Source organism: Pantherophis guttatus, chromosome 13, assembly GCF_059756535.1.
Source record: "Pantherophis guttatus breed Tessera chromosome 13, ASM5975653v1, whole genome shotgun sequence".
NCBI lineage: Eukaryota > Metazoa > Chordata > Lepidosauria > Squamata > Colubridae > Pantherophis > Pantherophis guttatus.
Genome location: NC_142075.1, coordinates 12,027,831 through 12,049,514, shown reverse-complemented (window position 1 = coordinate 12,049,514; position 21,684 = coordinate 12,027,831). Strand labels below are relative to the sequence as shown.

Genomic DNA, 21,684 nt, shown 5'->3' with positions numbered 1-21,684 from the left:
TTTTTTTTCCTCCTTAGGCTGTTGAATTTCATAAGAGGGTTCACTTTAAAAAGCGAGCTGTTTTTTTCCCCTCCCTTGTTACTTTTCAAAAGTTTAGGGACATAAGAAAGTTTGCCTCATTATGAATCAGTTCACTGGTCTATCAACATCTGCATTGTTTTCCCAGACTGGAAATGGCTCTTCGTTGTTTGAAAAGAGAGTCTTTCCCAGTTCCATCAGGAGATGGGGAGGTTGACCCTATGACACGCTGCAAAAAATGACTGAATCCAATTTCCAGTGGACAATGGGTGGAGACGCCACTCCCTGCCTCTCCAATGAGTTGAAGCAGCAAAATTATTCAGAGCAAAGGAAATGACAACATTCAGTTCTCGGTAATGCAAACTTTGTATACAGAGCCTTAATTTCAGAAACATCGACCCCGCTCTTCTTGGGTTTGCAAAACCCTTACATTTATCCTTAATGTGATCCATTAAAATGAAAACATGAAATGCAAATAAAAGAAATGCTAACGTTTAGGTTTCCTAAAGGCCTAGCAAAGATTAAGAACTCTCTCTTTCTTTTTAAGAATTAAAAGAAAACTAAGTAGGCAGAGCATTTTGCAAAGGGAGAGGGGGAGGGAGCGAGGAAGAGAGGGAGGGAGGGAGGGAGGGAGGGAGGGAGGAAGGAAGATGATGGGAGGAAACAAGCAAAGAGAAAGAGAAAGGGAAGAAGAAAGAGGGAGGGAAGGAGAGAAGGAAGGCAGGCAGGCAGGCAGGCAGGAAAATTTATTTATTTATTTATTTGATTTGATTTTTATACCGCCCTTCTCTAGCAGGATTCAGGGCGGTGAACAGCCAAGATAAAACATAGCATACAAAATTTAAAACAATTTTAAAAGATATTAAATAATTTCGGCCCACAATTTAAAAACACCCCAATAAAATCAATTATGAATTAAATCCGAAAGATGGGATCAAGCCAGCCTGGTTAGATGAAATAAGTGAGTTTTAAGGACCCGACGAAAAGTCCGGAGGTCCGGGATTATATGTATCTCTGGGGGTAAGTTGTTCCAGAGGGCGGGTGCTGCCACAGAGAAGGCTCTCCCTCTGGGGGTCGCCAGCCGACATTGTCTGGCCGACGGCACCCTGAGGAGGCCCTCTCTGTGTGAGCGTACTGGCCGGTGGGAGGCTATTGGCGGCAGAAGGCGGTCTCGTAGATACCCAGGCCCTAAGCCATGGAGCGCTTTAAAGGTAGTCACCAACATCTTGAAGCACACCCGGAAGACCACTGGAAGCCAGTGCAGCTCGCGCAGGAGGGGTGTCACATGGGAGCACCCCTTTGCTCCCATAATCCCCCGCGCGGCCGCATTCTGGACAAGTTGGAGCCTCCGGGTGCACCCCAAGGGGAGCCCCATGTAGAGAGCATTGCAATAGTCCAGGCAGGAATGATGGGAGATGATGGGAGGGAGGAAGGAAGCAAGGAAAAGAGAGAAAGAGAAAGAAAAGAAAAAAGGGGGAAGGGGAGGAAGGAGAATTCCCACCACATAATTAGTGCCAGCAATTCTTTGAAAACCCTACTGTTTTTCTAGAGCGAGCAAAGGGCACCATCCTCTCTGGATGCTGCACTGTTTTTTAAAAACCCACTTCACCAATGACATTTCACCCAATCTCCCCTATGCTGGAAGTGGAGGCTTAGTGGTTCACGATGCTTGGGAGAACCACTTCTTGCCTGACATTGTTGAGTGATAATGCAAATACTGGTTCAAGCAAACCACCAAACTCTCATTTACTAAGCTGGATTCAGAGTTAAAGGCTGTGGTGTGAACTCAGTCCTAGAAGCTCAGTACTCCGTGGTTTTCACCTCTACTTCTCCACCTCCCTTTTTCCCCGATAAAGAAGTTACTTGCTGGAAGTGTGGTACTCTGTCCATCTTTCTGTCCAAGTTACAGCCCAGTTCTTCCTGGGCAAACTGGCTTACAATCAAACCACACTTGCCCATTCAGTGCCCGGGCACATTGCTGCTGCTCCTATGGGGGGAGTGCCAATTTTGTATTCACTCGCCATTCAGATGCGCACGGACCCAATGCAATAAGAGTTGCGTGAAGGGATGGATAGGATTTCACCCCTTCTATTTTTGCAAGTAAATAGAGCAGAGCTTACCTGGAGCAACGGTTTCCAGCCTCCCTGAATCAAGCTTCCTAGTGCTGGTGCAGTGTTGAAGGGCGGATCCAGTAAAAACGAGGTAAAAAATTACATCGTCGCTTTCAACGTGATCATCTTCAGTAAGCAATATGGTGATTATGCAGTCACCCTAAGGGATCCAGGGAAAGAAGAAAAAAAGAGAAGAGTATGAACTTTTAGTTTTAACAAAATTTTAACATCCAATGATGAAATAGGCCCGTTTAGTAATAGGCGCCTTAGGTGGAATCTGAAAACATCTGGAGCCCCACTTGAACACCATTGGCATTGACAAAATTAACATCAGTCAATTTCAAAAGGCAGCTTTGCTTGGAACAGCTTACATCCTGTGACGTTATCTTTAAAGTTATTAAACAACATGTTCCTTTCCCAGATTTTGGGAAGGACTCGGTAGGAATGGGAATAAGAATATTTTTTATTGGTCAACTATAATGAGACACACAAGGAATTTGTCTCCGGTGCATAAGCTCTCAGTGTGCATACAAACAACAACATAATGGTAAGTCGTAAATCATAAATCATAAGATACAATCATGATCATAACGTACCAATAGGAGAAAGTAGTACGAAAGATAAGATGAGAAGGATGAGAAGATGAGAAGAAGAATTATAACAATACAGCCCTACTGCAAAATATCTTTAGGCATAAGACAGTGCTGAGGGTAGTAGGTGTTTAGCAGAGCGAAAAAAACTTTGTGTCTAGTTGTCTTGGCATGCAATGCCTTATAGCGCCATCCCAAGGGAAGAAGTTGAAGCAGTTTATGTCTAGGATGTAAGGAGTCTATAGATATTTTCTCAGTCCTCTTTCTGGCTCGTGCAGTATACATACAGGTCCTCAATGGAAGGCAGGCTGTTGCAGTTGTTTTTTCTGCAATCCTAACTATCCGATGAGGTCTGTACCTGTCCTGTGGGTGGATAAAAATTCCATATCCAATCTAAACATTTGGGTAACTGTGCAACCAACCATAATGAGTAAAATAGCATATGTTATTATGACAAATTGGATGAATTAAAAAATTTGATGCTAGAAGGGAAAAAAATACAAGTGGGTCTTACTAAGAACTATTTTTTTGAGCAGAGTACATATGTGTACTAATAAAATTGTACTCTGTATTATAGAATTATGTATTAATGATTGTGATTGGTACTAGGAGTGTACATTGAGGCAATGAATAATGAAAGATTGAAGGATGAATTTTTGATATCAATTGATGTGAAGAGTTAACTAAAGGAAGTGGGGGAAAACAACACGTCTTTGAATATTGTAGTGACATTGGAAAGGAAAAAAAGCAAATTAAAATTAAGATAGAAATAAGAGGGGAATAATAATAAGTAGATAGATAGATAGATAGATAGATAGATAGATAGATAGATAGATAGATAGATAGATAGATAGATAGATAGTTATATTGACACGAAGGCATATGAAAGAACAAAAGGAAGGTTTAGAATTGAAGGGTAAGATCGCTTGCCAACGGATCAGGAGGTAATTCAAAAAATTTACGCACGTGCAGAAATGGATAAACTAACCTTAGAATTAAAAGACAAGGAAGACTCAAAATATTTTAAAGTATGGAATAGATGGTATAAGTGAATAAATCAAAAGAAAAAAGGGTAAAGACCAAATTTAGGAAAAATCAAATGTAACAAATAAGCACCGTCAGGTACATAGAATAGGTAATAAGTCACTGTTTATATATGTGTGTACATACAATTACATATATTTAGTTTGTTTGTGGGGTTGTGTATTGTATATGTAATTTTATGATTGAGAAAAATGTGTATATTTTTGTGTTTTAAAATTTTTAAACTCAATAAAGTTTGTTTTTAAAATTAAAAAAAAAGAATTGAAGGGTAATAGTGAAAGATATGTGTATATGAAACTATGAAAATGAAATGTAATAACTAGGAGTAATAACATTATAATTATTAGGAGAGTCGACGGGAGCAGGCAAAGCTGGGAAGTTCGCTTCACTCACTAGTGCCTCGTTAGCGCCTCCTTAGGGCTGAAAAAATAATTCACAGCTGAGAGTCAGAGGGACCAAGCAAAACGCTTCACTGCTAGCGCCTGGTTAGGGCTGGAAAAAAGCTTCAAAAAAGCTACATTCCGAGTATAAGATGCACCCAAATTTTCAGCCTCTTTTAGAGGGGTAAAAGGGTGCGTCTGATACTCGGAAAAATATGGTACTTAACAACTGTCCCACTTAGCAACATAAATGTTGGGGTCAATTGTGGTCATAAGTCAAAAACTACCTGTATCTCCCACCCACCCAATCAGCTTGTTAGGAAGAGAGGCTCACTCACACCTTTCAGAGTGCCAAGCATCCTGGTTTAAATAAATCCAGAATTTTGCCATCGAGGAAAGCTTTCCCCTTTGCAGCAGCAAGGTTGCCTTGAGCTCCGAAAGAGCCGTTTAATTCGAGCGTGTTTACTTTCCCTGGTTTATTATTACTCAAATAATGTCATCTGTTAGAGATCACAACCGCACAAGGTGATTATTATAACCCCCTTCACTTAAAGCAGCTAACAAATGACTAGCTGCCCTTGCCAAGTCTCATTTGGAGGAAAAGGCTCCTGAGATCAAAGCAAATGTTTGGCCCAGACAGGCAAACAAAAGTATAAGTTAATTTCGTACCTAGTTTGGACTGACTAACGTTGACTTGGCTTGGAGCCCCACTGCCAATGAAAACAGATCGTTTTCCGCCATTCAGCAGACACTTAAAAACAGTCTTTTCTTTCGAGTCACAAACCTTTCCGAAAAGGTGGAGATGTGTGGAAGGATTTCCGAAAGGGGCTGGGGGCAGCAGGAAAATGGGGTTTCAAGAACCCCCATTTGGTTCTTGTTCTTTTGGTTTCTTTTGAATCCTGCCCTCACAATCTTTTTAATTATTCACTCAATTTCTAAACTGCCCCTCTCATCTAAGTGACTCTCCTGGAAGCCTCAACCTTTAATTAAGAGAAGAACCTGCCAGCTGCAAGAAGTCAGGAGCCAGGTTAGAGTTAGAATAAAATAGAATAATAGAGTTGGAAGGGACCTTGGAGGTCTTCTAGTCCAACCCCCTGCCCAGGCAGGAAACCCTACACCACTTCAGACAAATGGTTATCCAACATCTTCTTAAAAATTTCCAGTGTTGGGGCATTCAGAACTTCTGCAGGCAAGTTATTCCATTGTTTTCACTGTCAAGAAATTTCTCCTTAGTTCTAAGTTGCTTCTCTCCTTGATTAGTTTCCACTCATTGCTTCTTGTCCTGCCCTCAGGTGCTTTGGAGAATAGCTTGATGCTCTCTTCTTTGTGGCAACCCCTGAGATATTGGAAGACTGCTATCATGTCTCCTCTAATCCTTCTCTTCATCAAACTAGACATACCCAGTTCCTGCAACCGTTCTTCATATGTTTTAGCCTCCAGTCCCCTAATCATCTTGGTTGCTCTTCTCTGCACTCTTTATAGAGTCTCGACATCTTTTTTTACATAGTGGCGACCAAAACTGAATGCAATATTCCAAGTGTGGCCTTACCAAGGCATTATAAAGTGGTATTAACACTTCACGTGATCTTGATTCTATCCCTCTGTTTATGCAGCCCAGAACTGTGTTGGCTTTTTTGGCAGCTGCTGGCTCATATCTAAATGGTTGTCCACTAGGACTCCAAGATCCCTCTCACAGTTACTAGTATTGAGCAAGGTACCACATATACGTTACCTGTGCATTTTCATATACGGTACCTGTGCATTTACGGTACCTGTATACATATACGGTACCTGTGCATAGTTCAAAAGTACTATGAGTTTATTTCATGCTACCAATACGCAAGAATCTGATTCTATGTATGGTCAAAGTGAATTGGGGCCAGATAACGTCAATGAAAGTTGGACCATAAGAAAGGCTGAGTGCCAAAGAATTGAGGCCTTTGAACTCTGGTGCTGGAGAAGACTCCTCCGAGTCCCTTGGACTGCAAGGCGATCAAACCGGTCAGTCCTAGAGGAAATCAACCCTGACTGCTCTTTAGAAGGCCAGATCCTGAAGATAGAACTCAAATACTTTGGCCACCTAATGAGAAGGAAGGACTCCCTGGAGAAGAGCCTAATGCTGGGAACGATGGAGGGCAAAATAAGAAAGGGACAACAGAGATCGAGGTGGCTGGATGGAGTCACTGAAGCAGTAGGTGTGAGCTTAAATGGACTCCAGGGGATGGTAGAGGACAGGAAGGTGTGGAGGAACATTGTCCATGGGGTCACGATGGGTCGGACATGACTTCACAACTAACAATAACAACAACAGCAATGTCAATGGACATCAAAGGGGGCTGGACTTAGGTCTCTTACACGGATGTAGAGACTTCAAACTGAGGATGGGTTTGACCCTGCGCTCTGGCTCTGACTGGTCTTTTCCTACAAAACCCACTATTTGGCAACCAATATGGAATTGATGCCAAAAATGTCTTTCTAATATAAAGGTCAATTCCACCCAATTCACAGTCCATTAGTAATTAAGTTCTCTTTGGTAGAAACATCATCAGAACATGTCAGGGGAAGATACTGGGAGAAATGTTGGAACTCTATTGTTAAAAGTATAATAACAGAATCTTTTAATAAAGGAGAATATTTATAGCTCAGGGTTGACATGAGGGGTCCTTGGAGCTCTCTGAACTTGCCTGTTTTCTTGCAGATGTTTCATTACCCAAACTAGGTAACATCAGTGCTAGTAAGGACTAAGGTAAAGGTAAAGATTCACCTCGCACGTATGTGTTAGTCATTCCTGACTGTAGGGGGCAGTGCTTATCTCCATTTCAAAGCCGAAGAGCCAGCACTGTCAGAAGACGTCTCTGTGGTCATGTGGCCGCCATGACTCAATGCCAAAGGAGCACGGAACGCTGTTACCTTCCCACCAAAGGTGGTCCCTATTTTTCTACTTGCATTTTTCACCTGCTTTCGAACTGCTAGGTTGGCAGAAGCTGAGACAAGTAATGGGAGCTCACACCATTACGCGGCACTAGGGATTTGAACCGCTGAACTGCCGACCTTTCCATCAACAAGCTCAGCATCTTAGCCACTGAGCCACCATGTCCCTTATAGTAAGGACTAGTAACTCCTTATTAGAACTGATGGTTTTACTTAGGTAGCGAAACATCTGCAAGAAAACCAGCAAGCTCAGAGAGCACCAAGGACCCCTCAGAGTCCTTTAAACCAGGCAGAATTTTTTTCTCCTCTCTCACACCAAAGGGAATCAAGAAAAGACAGGTCCCACCCCCACCCCCTGCTTCTTTCTCATTCCCTCCTCTGTTTCAGGGCTATGGTGAATGCTCTGGCATTCATTCTTCGAGGTTATCTCCATATTACTTTCCTGGACAAGGTTATTTGCTCCATCTGTGTTCAAGAACATTGGTGAACAAAAACATTTGGATATAAAGTGGGCTGCAGAGCAATTTAGGATGTAGTTGAAATGATCTCAGTTTGGGACTTAATTAACCATAGTTAACTTGCAGCATTCATTAGAAGTCACAGACTTAGCTAATCACTTGATGACTATAAAGTAGCCTGGACAAATTCATGGTAGACAATCAGTGGTGAAATCCAATATTTTTTTACTACCGGTTCTGTGGGCGTGGCTTGGTGGGCGTGACAGGGGAAGGATCCTGCAAAATCTCCATTCCCTCCCCACTCCAAGGGGAAGGATATTGCAAAATCTCCATTCCCACCCCACTCTGAGGCCAGCCAGAGGTGGTATTTGCTGGTTCTCTGAACTACTCAAAATTTCCGCTACCGGTTCTCCAGAACCTGTCAGAACCTGCTGGATTTCACCCCTGAAGACAATCCTATCCAGGTTTATCCAATATTACTTCTAGATTGGGGGAAAGCATATCTCCAAATTCAGGCTGCAGAGAAATAATAGGCAGAGAGGGTTGTGTGTGCCTCCATCTGCAGGTGAGCACTTCAGAGCCACCTGGCTGTCCAGACTGAAATACAGAAAGCTGGACTGAGATGGACTTTGGATTAATCCAACCAAACTCTTCTTATAGATTCCAAGTCCCAGCAGCTAGAATAGCCAATGGAAAGGATATTGATGTAGGAGAAGAGGAGGAGGAGCTTGGAAGGGCCGAGTTAAGCAAGACATCATCCTAGAGTCATTATGTTCCCACAAAGGGTCTAAGTCCAACTCCTCTCAAATTCCATTAGCCTTTTTATCTGTCGCCAATTTAGTACTGAACTTTAGTTGACCAGATTCTTGTATATAGTTTTGAGCAGCAAATTGTCTGCAACTGCAACTTAAAGTACGGCCCCAATTTGTTGCGCCTGACAATAAAGGAGTTCTAACAGAAAGTACGTTCTCCTGGATCAGAAGAAAGTTTTCTTTCAATGCCATCCGCTCTTCAGAAAAAGCAAATTCCCAGCAGGCACATTGGTGAAGCATGGATAATGTAAGGATCATGCAACTGGAAAATGTTCTTGTTTTGACACATGTTGTACCCCTTAAAGAGAAATGCCGGTCTCTTTCCAATCTCCAACTAATTTCAGGAAATATACATGTCAACACAATTGCTTGGATTGCTTGTGCTTTAGACTGCAGGGCAAGCTTTTTGATTACTATTACTAAATGTAGAATGTCAGGCGGACAACAAATACTCAACACTTACTCATAACACATTCATTCTGCTTGATAGCACTGGATGATTAATATCAAACTGTGAAGTTACGGCGGGGGGGGCAGTTGGCAACTGTTCACCTCACAGCTGGCTATGAATCCGTATCCCAAATGCTCAAGGACAATTGTCCAAGGAGGTGAACTTAAAATCCTCCCTGACACCTTTCATCAAATCTGTTGACAAGCAGGCAATGGCCAGAGGCAACATTTATTAAGTGCGTCCAACATGGTAGGAAGAGTTTGTGATATACAAAATGGCTTGTTGTTCAAAAGAAGTACAATGAAGTCACACAGAATGTGACTTATATTTTTGAACTTTCATGAAGCAATTTCATGAAGCAATAAAAGTATTTATGCTTTTGAATGGGGCACAGACAATGTGCTAGCAACTTATTCTAAAATGCAGAGAAGAATAGTGGGGAAGAGAAAATCCATCGTCCTCTCACGGAGAAGCTTTGGGATGTTCACGTTCTCAAACATCCAAGTTTTCTAAACCAGTCGTTTTCAACCTTGGCAAACTTTGAAGATGTGTGAACTTCAACTCCCAGAATTCCCCAGCCCAGAAAAATTTTGGGGATCATGATTAAAAGCTATGGGGCAGGTTTAACAGAAGCCACTGGGTGGCGCTCTACTGCTCTCATCCAAGGCTGAGAACGAGGGGGGAAAGGAGAGAAAAGGGAAAAAGTTAAGTTCAGAGTTGAAAAATGAATAGTTTGGGTCCCAAATTCTCATGTGTAACAAGCTCAACAGTTCCATCCAGAGGTTGTCAAATCTTGAGCAATGGGGGAAGTCAGCTTTCCATAAAAACTTAGCAACAACCTCTTCTCCATGCCACAAAGAACTCTTAAGCTGTTGCAAAGGATTCTGGAGAGACCATGCTGCAGTCAGTTACAAGGGATTCTGGGTAAGTTACAAGGGATTCTGGGAGATAATATGTCAGAGCAAAACTGCCTCTCTTCCAGATATCAGCCAGGTTCTATAGGCTTTCGCTCCACACATTGCAAGCCAACCCAAAAACAGTTTCCACATTTCCCTGCAGCTTCATTTTGCAGTCAGGGGTTAAGAGATTATTCTCTTCATCGAGTTACAAGAAAATCCCATCATCTGTATAAACTTTGAAAGCAAAACTATATCAGCTCCAGTTAAAAAATTCATACACATCAATGAAATAACAAAGTTTGTGTTTCCTATGATGCTACGTGCCTAATTATGATTGTGGTTTATCAAATAAACCACAATTTGCTGGGTTAAGAATAACAAAGGGGGAAAATCACACTGTGCATTAATACGATGTGCTACTCAAACCAATGAAAAGCATATTGATTTCTTCCCAAGCTATTTTGTTAGAACTGAGCACTCTTGGTATTTAAAGCTGGTGATGAGATATCTTTGGTTTTCCAAGTTCTGGACAACTCAAACTTATGCCCTGGCCAGTTTGGGTTAATGATGAGCAGGACTGGGATTGTCGATTGCCAGATCTGTCTGTACATTACATAGAACATAGAATAATAGGGCTGGAAGAGACCTCAGAGGTCTTCTAGTCCAACCCCCTCTCAAGGCAGGAGACCTTATACCATCCCGGCCAAATGGTTGTTCAGTCTATTTTTGAAAACCTCCAGCAATGGAGCCATCTCACAACTCTAGGAAGCAAACTATTCCATTGATTAATTGGTCTTAACATCATAACTACGTAGTGTGATGGACTGCAGGGCTGGCGCAATGTGTAACATGCTCACACTGATGCAATAGGACTGGGTGTTTTGTTAATATGATTTATTGGGTTAGGGATTTTTTCACTATGAGTTGTATTGTGTTGGGGGGGGGTTGCACTGAGGGAGCTCCACCAATCTCATTGTAAATATGTTGGGCACTGACAATAAAGATTTGAACTGAATTCTCACTGTCAGGAAATTGCTCCTTCCTTCTAGGTTGGATTTCTCCTTGGCAAGCTTCGATCCATTATTTCTTGTCCTTCCCTCATGTGGTTTGGAGAACAAGTCTCTGGGACAGGCCCTCAAGTACTGGAAAACAGTTACCATGTCCCCTCCTAATCCTTCTTTTTGCTAGGCTAGACCAGGGGTGTCAAATTCAATTTCATTGAGGGCCACATCAGGGCGTGGCCTAGTGGACAATAATTTAAATATGAGCCAGCAGTGTGCAGCAGCTGCCAAAAAAGCCAACACAGTTCTAGGCTGCAAAAACAGAGAGGGATAGAATCGAGATCACATGAAGTGTTAATACCACATTATAATGCCTTGGTAAGGCCACACTTAGAATACTGCATTCAGTTTTGGTCGCCACGATCTAAAAACGATGTGGAGACTCTAGAAAGAGTGCAGAGAAGAGCAACAAAGATGATTAGGGAGCTAAAACATATGAAGAACGGTTGCAGGAACTGGGCCTGGCTAGTCTTTTGAAAAGAAGGACTAGGGGTGACATGACAGCAGTCTTCCAATATCTCAGGGGTTGCCACAAAGAAGAGGGAGTCAAGCTATTCTCCAAAGCACCTGAGGGCAGGACAAGAAGCAATGGGTGGAAACTAATCAAGGAGAGAAGCAACTTAGAACTAAGGAGAAACTTACTGACAGTGAAAACAATTAATCAGTGGAACAATTTGCCTCCAGAAGTTGTGAATGCTCCAACACTGGAAGTTTTTAAGAAAATGTTGGATAACCATCTGTCTGAAGTGGTGTAGGGTTTGCTGCCTAAGCAGGGGGTTGGACTAGAAGACCTTCAAGGTCCCTTCCAACTCTCCTATTCTATTCTATATGTGATCTCTTCGAGATGAGGTTGTCAAAACCTCATGAGATTTGGGTCTTCTGGACAGCAAGGGAGAGCAAGGAATGTAGTTCTGGCCTTGAGAAGTAGGGGGAGGCAAAACAATTGATCAGAAAGTAGAAAGTATGAGAAAGGAGTTAGAAGAAACTTGCTTTGACCTGGTTGTCCTTCAAAAGGGCCAGTGAAGGCTGTTGAACAGGCTTTCAAGTTTGTGTTCATACATCCTATAATAATCAAGTACTATTTCTGGATTCGTTGTATAACTTTACTTTTGGTGCCCATAAGATCATAAGATAGTGGCTGAAAAGGCAACCAAGTCAGAGATCTACCTGCATCAGGTAGTATCTTTGGAGAACTCCAAAGAAATAGGAGAACATGTTCCTGCTTGCAAAGAGGGCTGTTCACAATTTTGCTCACCTATATTCTGTTCATGAGCGTTCCAAGCTGAGGCACAAATATTGCCAACACTCCTACATCCATCACACCACAGGTTTTAATTATTAAAATTATCCCACTGACAGCATCTGATTCAGTGAATTGATAAGCCGTAACGATTTCCTAATGTCTAAATCCCCAGATGGAAAATGTAAATTGGGGGGAAAAAAATGGTTTACTCACATACAATGGAGCTTGCTGTGGATTAAGTTTCATGACCCAGAACGCTAAGGGGGAAAAATAAAAACAAAAAAAACCTGTTAGTTCAATAAACTCATATTTTTATTAATAACATTAATAACAATAACAACAACAACAATAATAATAATAATAATAAACACCAACTCAGTCCAACTCACCTCACAAGGCTGTTGTTGTGGGGAGCCTGGATAGCTCAACAGACAGAGCACTGTAATTTAACACCAGCTGTCTGCAATTAAAGTAAGATCGAACCTCGCCAGGCTCAAGGTTGACTCAGCCTTCCATCCTTTCTAAGGTAGGTAAATTGAGGACCCAGTTTGTGGGGGCAATAAGCTGACTTTGTATAAATATACAAAAGTATGAAGGTTATTGCTTAACGCATTGTAAGCCGCCCTGAGTCTCCAGAGAAGGGCGGCATATAAATCAAATTTTAAAAAAAAAAAAATAGGGGGAGGAAGCTACATTGGTATGCTTGCTGCCTTGAGTTACTTGCAAAAACAATAAAGGCAGGAAATAAATAAAATACGAGATTAACAAACCTAAATAAATAAAGAAAAGAAAAGCTATTGTTTATTATTGTTGATTTTGATTATGTATGGGTTATATTTTGAGATTGTGTTTTGTGTGTCCAACCACACTTGGCCAATAAAGAATGCTATGCTATGCTATGCTATTTATTTATTTATTTATTGGTTCGATTTATATGCCACCCTTCTCCGGGGACTCAGGGTGGCTTACAATGCGTTAAGCAATAGCCTTCATACTTTTGTATATACCTGCTTAGTAGGGCTTTTTTGGCCCACCCTAAGCGGTGTTGGTTTTTATACAAAGTCAGCTTATTGCCCCCACAATCCGGGTCCTCATTTTACCTACTTCGAAAGGATGGAAGGCTGAGTCAACTTTGAGCCTGATGAGATTTGAACTTGCAGTAATTGCAGGCAGCTGGTGCTACTTAACAGCACTTTAGTCTGCTGCGCCACCAAGGCGCGGCAGACATGAAGAAGCTATGCTATGCTATGTACTCCTACTCCTACTCCTACTCCTACTCCTCCTACTCCTACTCCTACTCCTACTCTACCCTACCCTACCCTACCCCTATTCCTATTCCTATTATTGTTAATCAAAAGTAGAATTCTAGCCAGGCAACCCCAAAACAGTTTTGGAGGAGGTGGGGGAGAGAAAAAAAGAGCTTTAAAGAATGTTCATGATGTACATTTGTATACACATTCTCCTAAAGTCTCAGAACGTGAAGAACCTGGAGACACGTGCGCTCCGAGTTACCCTGAGTTTGGCCAAGAGAACAAGGCCTACGCTTAACAAGACACAGTTAAGCACATTTTTAACAAACGGATTACGCTGTGCAAATCTCTCTCTCTCTCAAAACATACTAGGCGGTCTTGCTGGAGCTCTGTTGAGTTCAGTGAAGCCCTCTAAGATTTGTCAAAGCCACAGACGCTTTTAAGACCCAACACAGCATAACCATACTTGGTGCTCTCTTACCTTGATGGCTCCAAGCTCGTGCAAAGCTTGATTATTAACTGCCCTTTAAACATTTGCAAAAATCTGATAAAACTTCTCCTTGTATGGCCTTTGCAGAAGAGCGTCCTAACAATTGTTAGTGATACGGTACTCATGTTTCTTTTGGCCAGATAAACTCTGCAGACAATTTGCCCGGGTAGTTTTAATAAAAACAAACGCTCTGCTCTGGCAGAATCGTTTTTTTTTTTTTTCTCTTCCCTCACCCCACTTCCTCTGGTGGTAGCAGGGGAGACAGTAATAGCAGGAGGTAGAGTTTTATAGCTAGAGACACAACCAATATGGATGCAAAAGATTTCCATCTAAAAGATTGATTTTAAAAATAGGTTCGCGATGATGCCTAAAATCATTGATTTTCTAACTTATGATAGTTGGAGATGATGGGAGTTGTGGTGTAACATAACTCTGGGGATGGGGTGGAATATTAGGTTGGGAAGGTTAACAGTTAGCAGAATAACTGGTCTTCCAGGTGCAATTCAAGGTGATGGTTACCATCTTTAATGCACTCCATGGCTTAGGACCTGGGTACTTACGAGATTGCCTTCTGCCACCGATAGCCTCCCACCGGCCAATATGCTCCCACAGAGAGGGACTCCTCAGGGTACCGGCAGCCAAACTATGTCGACTGGCGACCCCCCCAGGGGGAGAGCCTTCTCTGTGGGGGCACCTGACCTCTGGAATGAACTCCTCCCGGAGATACATAAGATCCCCGACATACGTACCTTCCGCCGTGCCCTTAAGACTTTACTGTTTCAACAGGCTGGGCTGGCTTAAAATAACGAATTTTAATGGGTGTTTTAGTTTTTTAGTTTTTTAATATAAGGGCCAAATTGTTTAATATGTTTTAAATTGTTTTTAAATTTTACGGAGATACGTTGTTTTATTGTGGCTGTGCACCGCCCTGAGTCCCTCGGGAGAAGGGTGGTATAAAAATTTAAATAATAAATAAATAAATAAATAATAAAGAAAGAAATAAGAGAGTTGGAAGAGACCTTGTGGGTCTCCTAATCCAAGCCACTGCTCAAGTAGGAGACTCTATACCCGTGATGGTGAACCTATGGCATGTGTGCCAGAGGTCGCACGTAGAGCCCTCTTTGTGGGCATGCGTGCCATCGCAGCTGCTTTTCCGGGTTCCGTCATGCGCATGTGTGCTGGCCAGCTGGTCCGGTGTGCATTCCCACTGGCCAGTTGCTCTCTTTCGGGTTCCGCGCGAACCCAGAAGAGAGCAGCTGGCCAGCGCACATGCGCGCGACGGGAACCCAGTAGAGCAGCTGTCCACCGCACGCATGTGCACCAGCCATCTGCTCTCTTCCAGGTTCAAGCGCTCCAGCGCGCGCTCCAGTTTCAGCACTCGGTGCCAAGACGGTTAACCATCACTGCTCTATAACCGTGATGGCGAACCTATGGCACGCAGAGCCCTCTCTGTGGGCACACCAGCCGTTGCGCCAGCCCAGCTCCACCACGCATGTGCATACACCTCCCACCAGCCAGCTGGTCTTTGGGTCTCTGCCGCGCATGAGCAGTGGGTGGGGTCCATGCATGGGGGGCGGGGCGCATGTGCAGGGGGTGCTCGCATTGTATTTTGGGAGTTCATGCACACGCCCCCCCCCGTGCCCCATTTTGGGCCTGGAAAGCTTCCTGCACCAACCTGAAAGCCAAAATGGGGCATAGGGGGTGCAGGGCGCATGCATGGGGGGTGCTCATATCGCATTTTAGGAGTTCGGGCACCCGTATGTGCATTTGCGCGAGTTGCATGCGAGCTTTGGGCACTCGGCACCAAAAAGGTTAACCATCACTGCCCTATAACCATTCCGGACAAAAGGCTGTCCAATCTCTTCTTAAAAACCTCCAGTGTTGGAGCATTCACAACTTCTGGAGACAAGTCATTCCAATGATTACGGTAATTGTTCTAACTGTCAGGAAGTGCCAAAACCGTCATGGTTAACCAGCACAATCATCTGGTTTTTCAACTTCCAACATTGCTTAACAATGGATTTTCTGGTCTCAATTCTCTTAGTTAATACCTGTACGAGGAACACTAAAGTGGGATGTCCAAGCACTGTAAGAGAAGACAAGAGCATACCACTTCCATGCTGTTGCCAAGAAAACTTTAAAATTGAGCTTAAGAATAGTCTTTAAAAAATGCAGCCACATCCCCGTCTAGAAATAATGCATCTAAAAGAGACTGCGCTCATAGTCTAAACTCTGGTTGTGGCAAGACGGATGGGTTATTGGATGACATCTGTATTTGTCCGCTTCTGAATTTGAGGATGTGGGAGAAGAGAGTTTTTGAAGGGTGTGGAATTATAAAAGAATCTCAGCTACAGAATCATTGGCCTATGAGTCATCTTCACTGCCAAGCCCAGCTGTTAGGGATCAGGGTCAGGGCTCTTGACCTCTGGCAGGCCAGTCCAATTCCCAGGATTTCTTATATGGGTTAGGAGAAATCCCTGGGAAGTTGCTGTTATTGAAATACTGAGGTAGAAGGACCAACAGAGGGGAAGGAAGGAAGGAAGGAAGGAAGGAAGGAAGGAAGGAAGGAAGGAAGGAAGGAAGGAAGGAAGGAAGGAAGGAAGGAAGGAAGGAAGGAAGGAAGGGACGAGAACTTAAGTGTCCTAGGTTTATAATGGTTAGGCTCTGGATTTAGTCTTTTGCAATATATTGAGCTTCCTTATATTCCAGGGACAGTTGAAATCCACAGCTAAAGGTTTGGCAAAGATCCCAGTATTTATACCCAATATTTACATTTTTATCCCACTAATGATCAGATCAAGGTCATTGATTTTCCATCAGGAAAGCCTAACTCTTTCTTTAAAAAAAAAATATTAAAGAGTTTTAAAAAGTTTTTAACAGTTTTCCTCTTTGCAACATTTCAGCATCGGTATACATCCACTATATATCCATTTTTCCACCTTACATCTATATATCTATACATGTGGTTCCATTATCCTTTATACATATTAACATATTAATATACTAATTTATAAACATACATTTTTGTGTCCTATATATTTATACAGATTTATTCCTATTTTCTAACTCCCAAGTCTTCTTTCTTTTATGTTTTCTTATCTTTTGCACCTATCCTCTAACCATGTATACCATTCATTCCATACCAAATAATATTCCCTTTCTCCTTTATCTTTTATTTCTTTTGTTAGTTTATCCATCTCAGCACATAGCACTTTTCTTACTGCACTTTCCTCTGATGGTATAGTATTATTCTTCCAGTTCTGCGCAAACACAATTCTGGCTGCAGTTATGGCATGTAATATTAAGTATTGTATTTTTTTAATCATAATTTTCTGTAAGTATGTCTAATAGGAATGTTTCCGGTTTCAGTTCCATTTGTTATTTGGTTATCTCTTCAAGCCACTTTCTTATTCTAATCCAATATTTTTTTTGCTATGGCAGACAACCACCTAACAAAGTCTAACTCTTTCATATCCCTGCTTTCTTTTTTCTATATCTTTTCTATAAAATTTGCCTTTTGAGTATCAAGTACATGCAATCAAGACTGTGTAATTTATTCCTTCCTCCTTTCCCTCCGTTTTTTTTTTTTTTTGCATTCCTTTTATTGACCTTCACTTTTTTTTTTTAATCACAGTCCTTCCCCTATTTTGTTCTTCTTCTCACTTTGGCAGTTTTAATTTTTGAAATAATTTAAGACACCTGCCTTAATTTTTACAGGAAGCATGCTAGAAAACCATGCTTCCTGGATTCGGTTAACCTTTTCTTACATTTTGAAATCCGAGCTGAGCATGAACAGGGGCAAAGAGCTCTAGATCTCTTGAGCTTTCCTGCGCATCATTGGACAGTCATTTGTCTGAAATGGCATAGGGTCTCCTGCCTGAGCAGGGGGTTGGACTAGAAGACCTCCAAGGTCCCTTCCAACTCTGGTACTCTGTGAAACATCTCTTTTCCATCAATTTATTGGTCCACCATTAGAACCTCTAAGCATGCTTCCCTACTTTCTTTTAAAATTTAAAAAATTAAAATCAGTATTTTTTTTTAACAGTCCAACATATCCCTAGAAGTATTTTACGCTTAGGAGTAAATGTTGCAACCCATAATTATTTTATGGAGGAATCTAGTCTTCTTGATATAAATGCAATATTTCTCCCAGTCCCTCCTTCCTCCCTTGCTAGCTCTGTCCTTTCCACCACTTTTAATTCTGTTCTTCTTTACAAGCACTCTTATTGGCGCATGAGGATCAGGGACTTCTGGCATTGGCATATAAACAACCATATACTGTACCATGTTCTTTTTCAAATGATGGTATAAATCTTTTTCATACCCTTCTTTTCATTATGTTTTTTTTACTGAAACAACCAAGCACTTCCCAAAACTGCTCTTATTCTTTTAGCATTTGTTAACATATTTTGATGCTTCCAAACCAGCTGCTTCCCCCAAGGATTGGTTTAAAAGTTACTTCTGCCTACCTTTTTTTGTGTTCTACTTTACTTCAAGTGATATCAGTCCTCCTTGTAAAAAAAATTAGGTTGTCCCAAGTAGGAAACAGGACAAGATGAATGTAAGAATTATCTTCTACTGTAGAGCTACTTTAGCAGAACCTTGGAAAGTCTGAAAGTAAAAGGTCTTCAGCCAGCTCATTTTATCACATGGTAAGTTAGGGAGGGTCCTTTCTAAATTGGTTTTGTCTCTTCCCATCATGCAGCTGTGGGCTATGCCGGCTCTTATCTATGCCGGCAGTACTTTTTCCTCCCATTCTTCCAAGGTTGTTCTTACACTCCATTACAGTCCCAAATCATTCCCAGGTGTTTTAACACACCTAAAACCCTCCTTCAAGGGACGACTGTCCCAGCCACACACACTGAGTCTCCTGGAATCTAATCTAATCTAAGAAGATGTTGGATAACCATTTGTCTGAAGTGGTGTAGGGCTTCCTGCCTGGGCAGGAGGTTGGACTAGAAGACCTAAAAGGTCCCTGCCAACTCTGCTATTCTATTCTATTCTATTCTATTCTATTCTATTCTATTCTATTCTATTCTATTCTATTCTATTCTATTCTATTCTATTCTATTCTAATATCAGAATTGGAAGGGACCTTGTAGGTCTTCTAGTCCAACCCCCTGCTTAGGAAGGAAACCCTACACCACTTCAGACAAATGGTTATCCAACATCTTAAAAACTTCCAGTGTTGGAGTCTTCACAACTTCTGGAGGCAAGTTTTTCCATTGATTAGTTGTTCTAACTGTCAGGAAATTTCTCCTTAGTTCTAAGTTGCTTCTCTCCTTGATTAGTTTCCACCCAGAGGGTTGGACTAGAAGACCTACAAGGTCCCTTCCAACTCAATCTGATAAACTCCCCACCACCAAATCCTCATAGATTGTCCAGAAGATTACCATGGGTCAATAATCCGTTGCTGCCTCCATAACACTAAAGCTGCTCTTATTTCAGGGATAAATGCACCCTTTCCAAGTTGAGAGATGATAATCAAGAGTCCTCCAAAAATTTGCTTTGTTTTCAAAATGCAAGCCAAGCATTTTATTTAAATGTATTTAATGTACGAGTCTGCAGCGAAGGGGAACACAGCCACATTCCTGATCTATGATTTGAGCAGGCAAGCCAAATGGCAGATGTCGGACAAATTATTTTAAGTACAGTATGTATGGAAATAGACGAGAATGTTATATACTTTTCAAAGCATCTAATGGTGGTTAGACTTAGCAAAGGGGAACACAAAGCCTGCCAAACAATTTAAGAACAGATCTGTGCAAGAGAAGGTTGCACTGGGATAAATGCCAAAAGAAGGGAGAGTATTATAGTTTATGAAGACGTAATGGAGATACGAGGAGATCAACCCTGACTGCTCTGTAGAAGGCCAGATCCTGAAGATGAAACTCAAATACTTTGGCCACTTGATGAGAAGGAAGGACTCACTGGAGAAGAGCCTAATGCTGGGACAAATTGAGGGCAAAAGAAGAAGGGGACGGCAGAGAACGAGGTGGCTGGATGAAATCACGGAAGCAGTCGGCGTGAGCTTAAACGGACTCCAGAGGATAGCAGAGGACAGGAAGGCCTGGAGGAACGTTGTCCATGGGGTCTCGGTGGGTCGGACACGACTTCGCAACTAACAACAACAAATGGAGACCCACAGTTATACAGGTAGTCCACAACTTACAACCTCAGTTGAGCCCAAATTCAGCAAAATTTCTGTTGCTAAGTAAGACATTTGTTAAGTGAGTTTTGTCTCATTTTATGACTTTTCTTGCCACTGTTGTTAAGTGGGTCACTGCCGTTGTTAAGTTAGGAACATGGTTGTTAAATGAATCTGGCTTCCCCATTGACCTTTCTGGTCAGAAGGTTGCAAAAAGTGATTGCATGACCCCGGGACAATGCAACTGTCATAAATATGAGTCAGTTGCCAAGTTGCCTAAATTTTGATCGTGTGACCATGAGAATGCTGCAAATAGTCGTTAAGTATGGACAATGGTCATAAGTCAGGTTTTTTTCAATGCTTTTGTAACTTCGAATGGTCATTATATGAACTGTTATGAGTCAACTGTACTCAAGGCTCAAGAATTCTATGGGAGTACAAAATACACTTCTAAGCTTAAGATTCTTCTTCGGACGATCTGGTCCGAACCAGGAGCATTTCACCCCTGGCAAGGACCCACACACTCTCCACGTGGTGTTGACCTGTTGCAGCACAATGACACCTGGAAACCTAGTTGTTCTCCATTCCTGCTGTTAACTACCAAATCTTTCAAATAAAGAAATAACAATTGGAAACCCCCTTTCCCCATAATAGTAAAAATTCACTGTACGTTTCCTGTTTAAATCAATTTACAGATGTCTCACCAGGTGGCAGCACCTTGCCAACTGTAGCCGGGCTCTCCAGGACCATGCCTGATTAAGAAGATGGATGAAAACCTCTTAGGAGTAACAAGAGCTTTTGTATCAGAAAAGTCATGCAAACTATCCAAAAGAAAGCATGGGTAAACTATTTCTGTCTGGCAGCCAAGAAAACTACATAGGCATGTTTTGTGAAGTGCCCACAAAATCCGAGACAAACCACAGATGTTAAGGTTTGCACGGATCTATGTCCGTGGGTGCCACAAACTCTCAGGTTAACAGATATAAATTTATCAGACTTTGAATGCAAATCAGTATGTTTTTTCATCTGAACTTCCTCTCCATCTGACCATTTAGTGCCTGTCAAACCGAGGACCTGTCCCTTAAAACCTGTACTTCAAAAGTAAAAGATATTTTATTTATATTGTCCAAAGATATTTCATGAGAAGAGTCCTCCACTCCTCTGCTCACAACAGAATACCTTATACCATCAGACTTGAAATTTTGGGATTAGACAATTTAGAACTACGCTGCCTTCGGTCTGACCTAAGCGTAGTACATAAAATTATCCACTACAATGTCCTACCTGTCAATGACTACTTCAGCTTCAACCGCAACAGGACACAGGCACACAATAGATACAAACTCAAGGTAAACTGCTCCAAACTCAATTGCAGAAAATACGACTTCAGCAACAGAGTGGTCAATGCCTGGAATGCACTACCTGACTCTGTGGTTTCATCTCCAAACCCCCCAAATTTTAAACTTAGACTGTCTACTGTTGACCTCACCCCATTCCTAAGAGTAAGGGACGTGCATAAGCGCACCAATGTGCCTACCGTCCCTATCCTAATGTTCCCTTTTTATCCGTATCCATTTCATGTAATCAAATCATGGTTATCTGTTAGATATTAAAGATATTAGATATCTGTTATCTAATACACGCTTGACAAAATAATAAATAAATAAATAAATAAATGGATACAAGCGATGTATGTTTTCACGTCACGCAAGTCACGTTCCCCTCTCCCTTCATAGTACGATCAATCAAAATTTTGTAAAATTGTCTCACACACACTGATTACAAAAAAAAACAAAAA

General features: G+C 41.8%; 1 protein-coding gene across 21 annotated transcripts in view; it reads right to left on the bottom strand.

The window, feature by feature from the left end:
- The window catches only part of AKAP13 (A-kinase anchoring protein 13), a 278,974-nt gene that overhangs the window by 160,820 nt on the left and 96,470 nt on the right, over positions 1-21,684 (bottom strand). For all 21 annotated transcript variants that reach the window (XM_034424688.2, XM_087878344.1, XM_087878338.1 and 18 more), the window contains exons 3-4: positions 12,212-12,255; positions 2,139-2,289 (exon numbers count right to left, since the gene is read on the bottom strand). In XM_034424688.2, coding sequence (XP_034280579.2) covers positions 2,139-2,289; positions 12,212-12,244 — 184 coding nt within the window. In that variant the 5' untranslated portion in view covers positions 12,245-12,255. The remainder of the gene's footprint in view (positions 1-2,138; positions 2,290-12,211; positions 12,256-21,684) is intronic.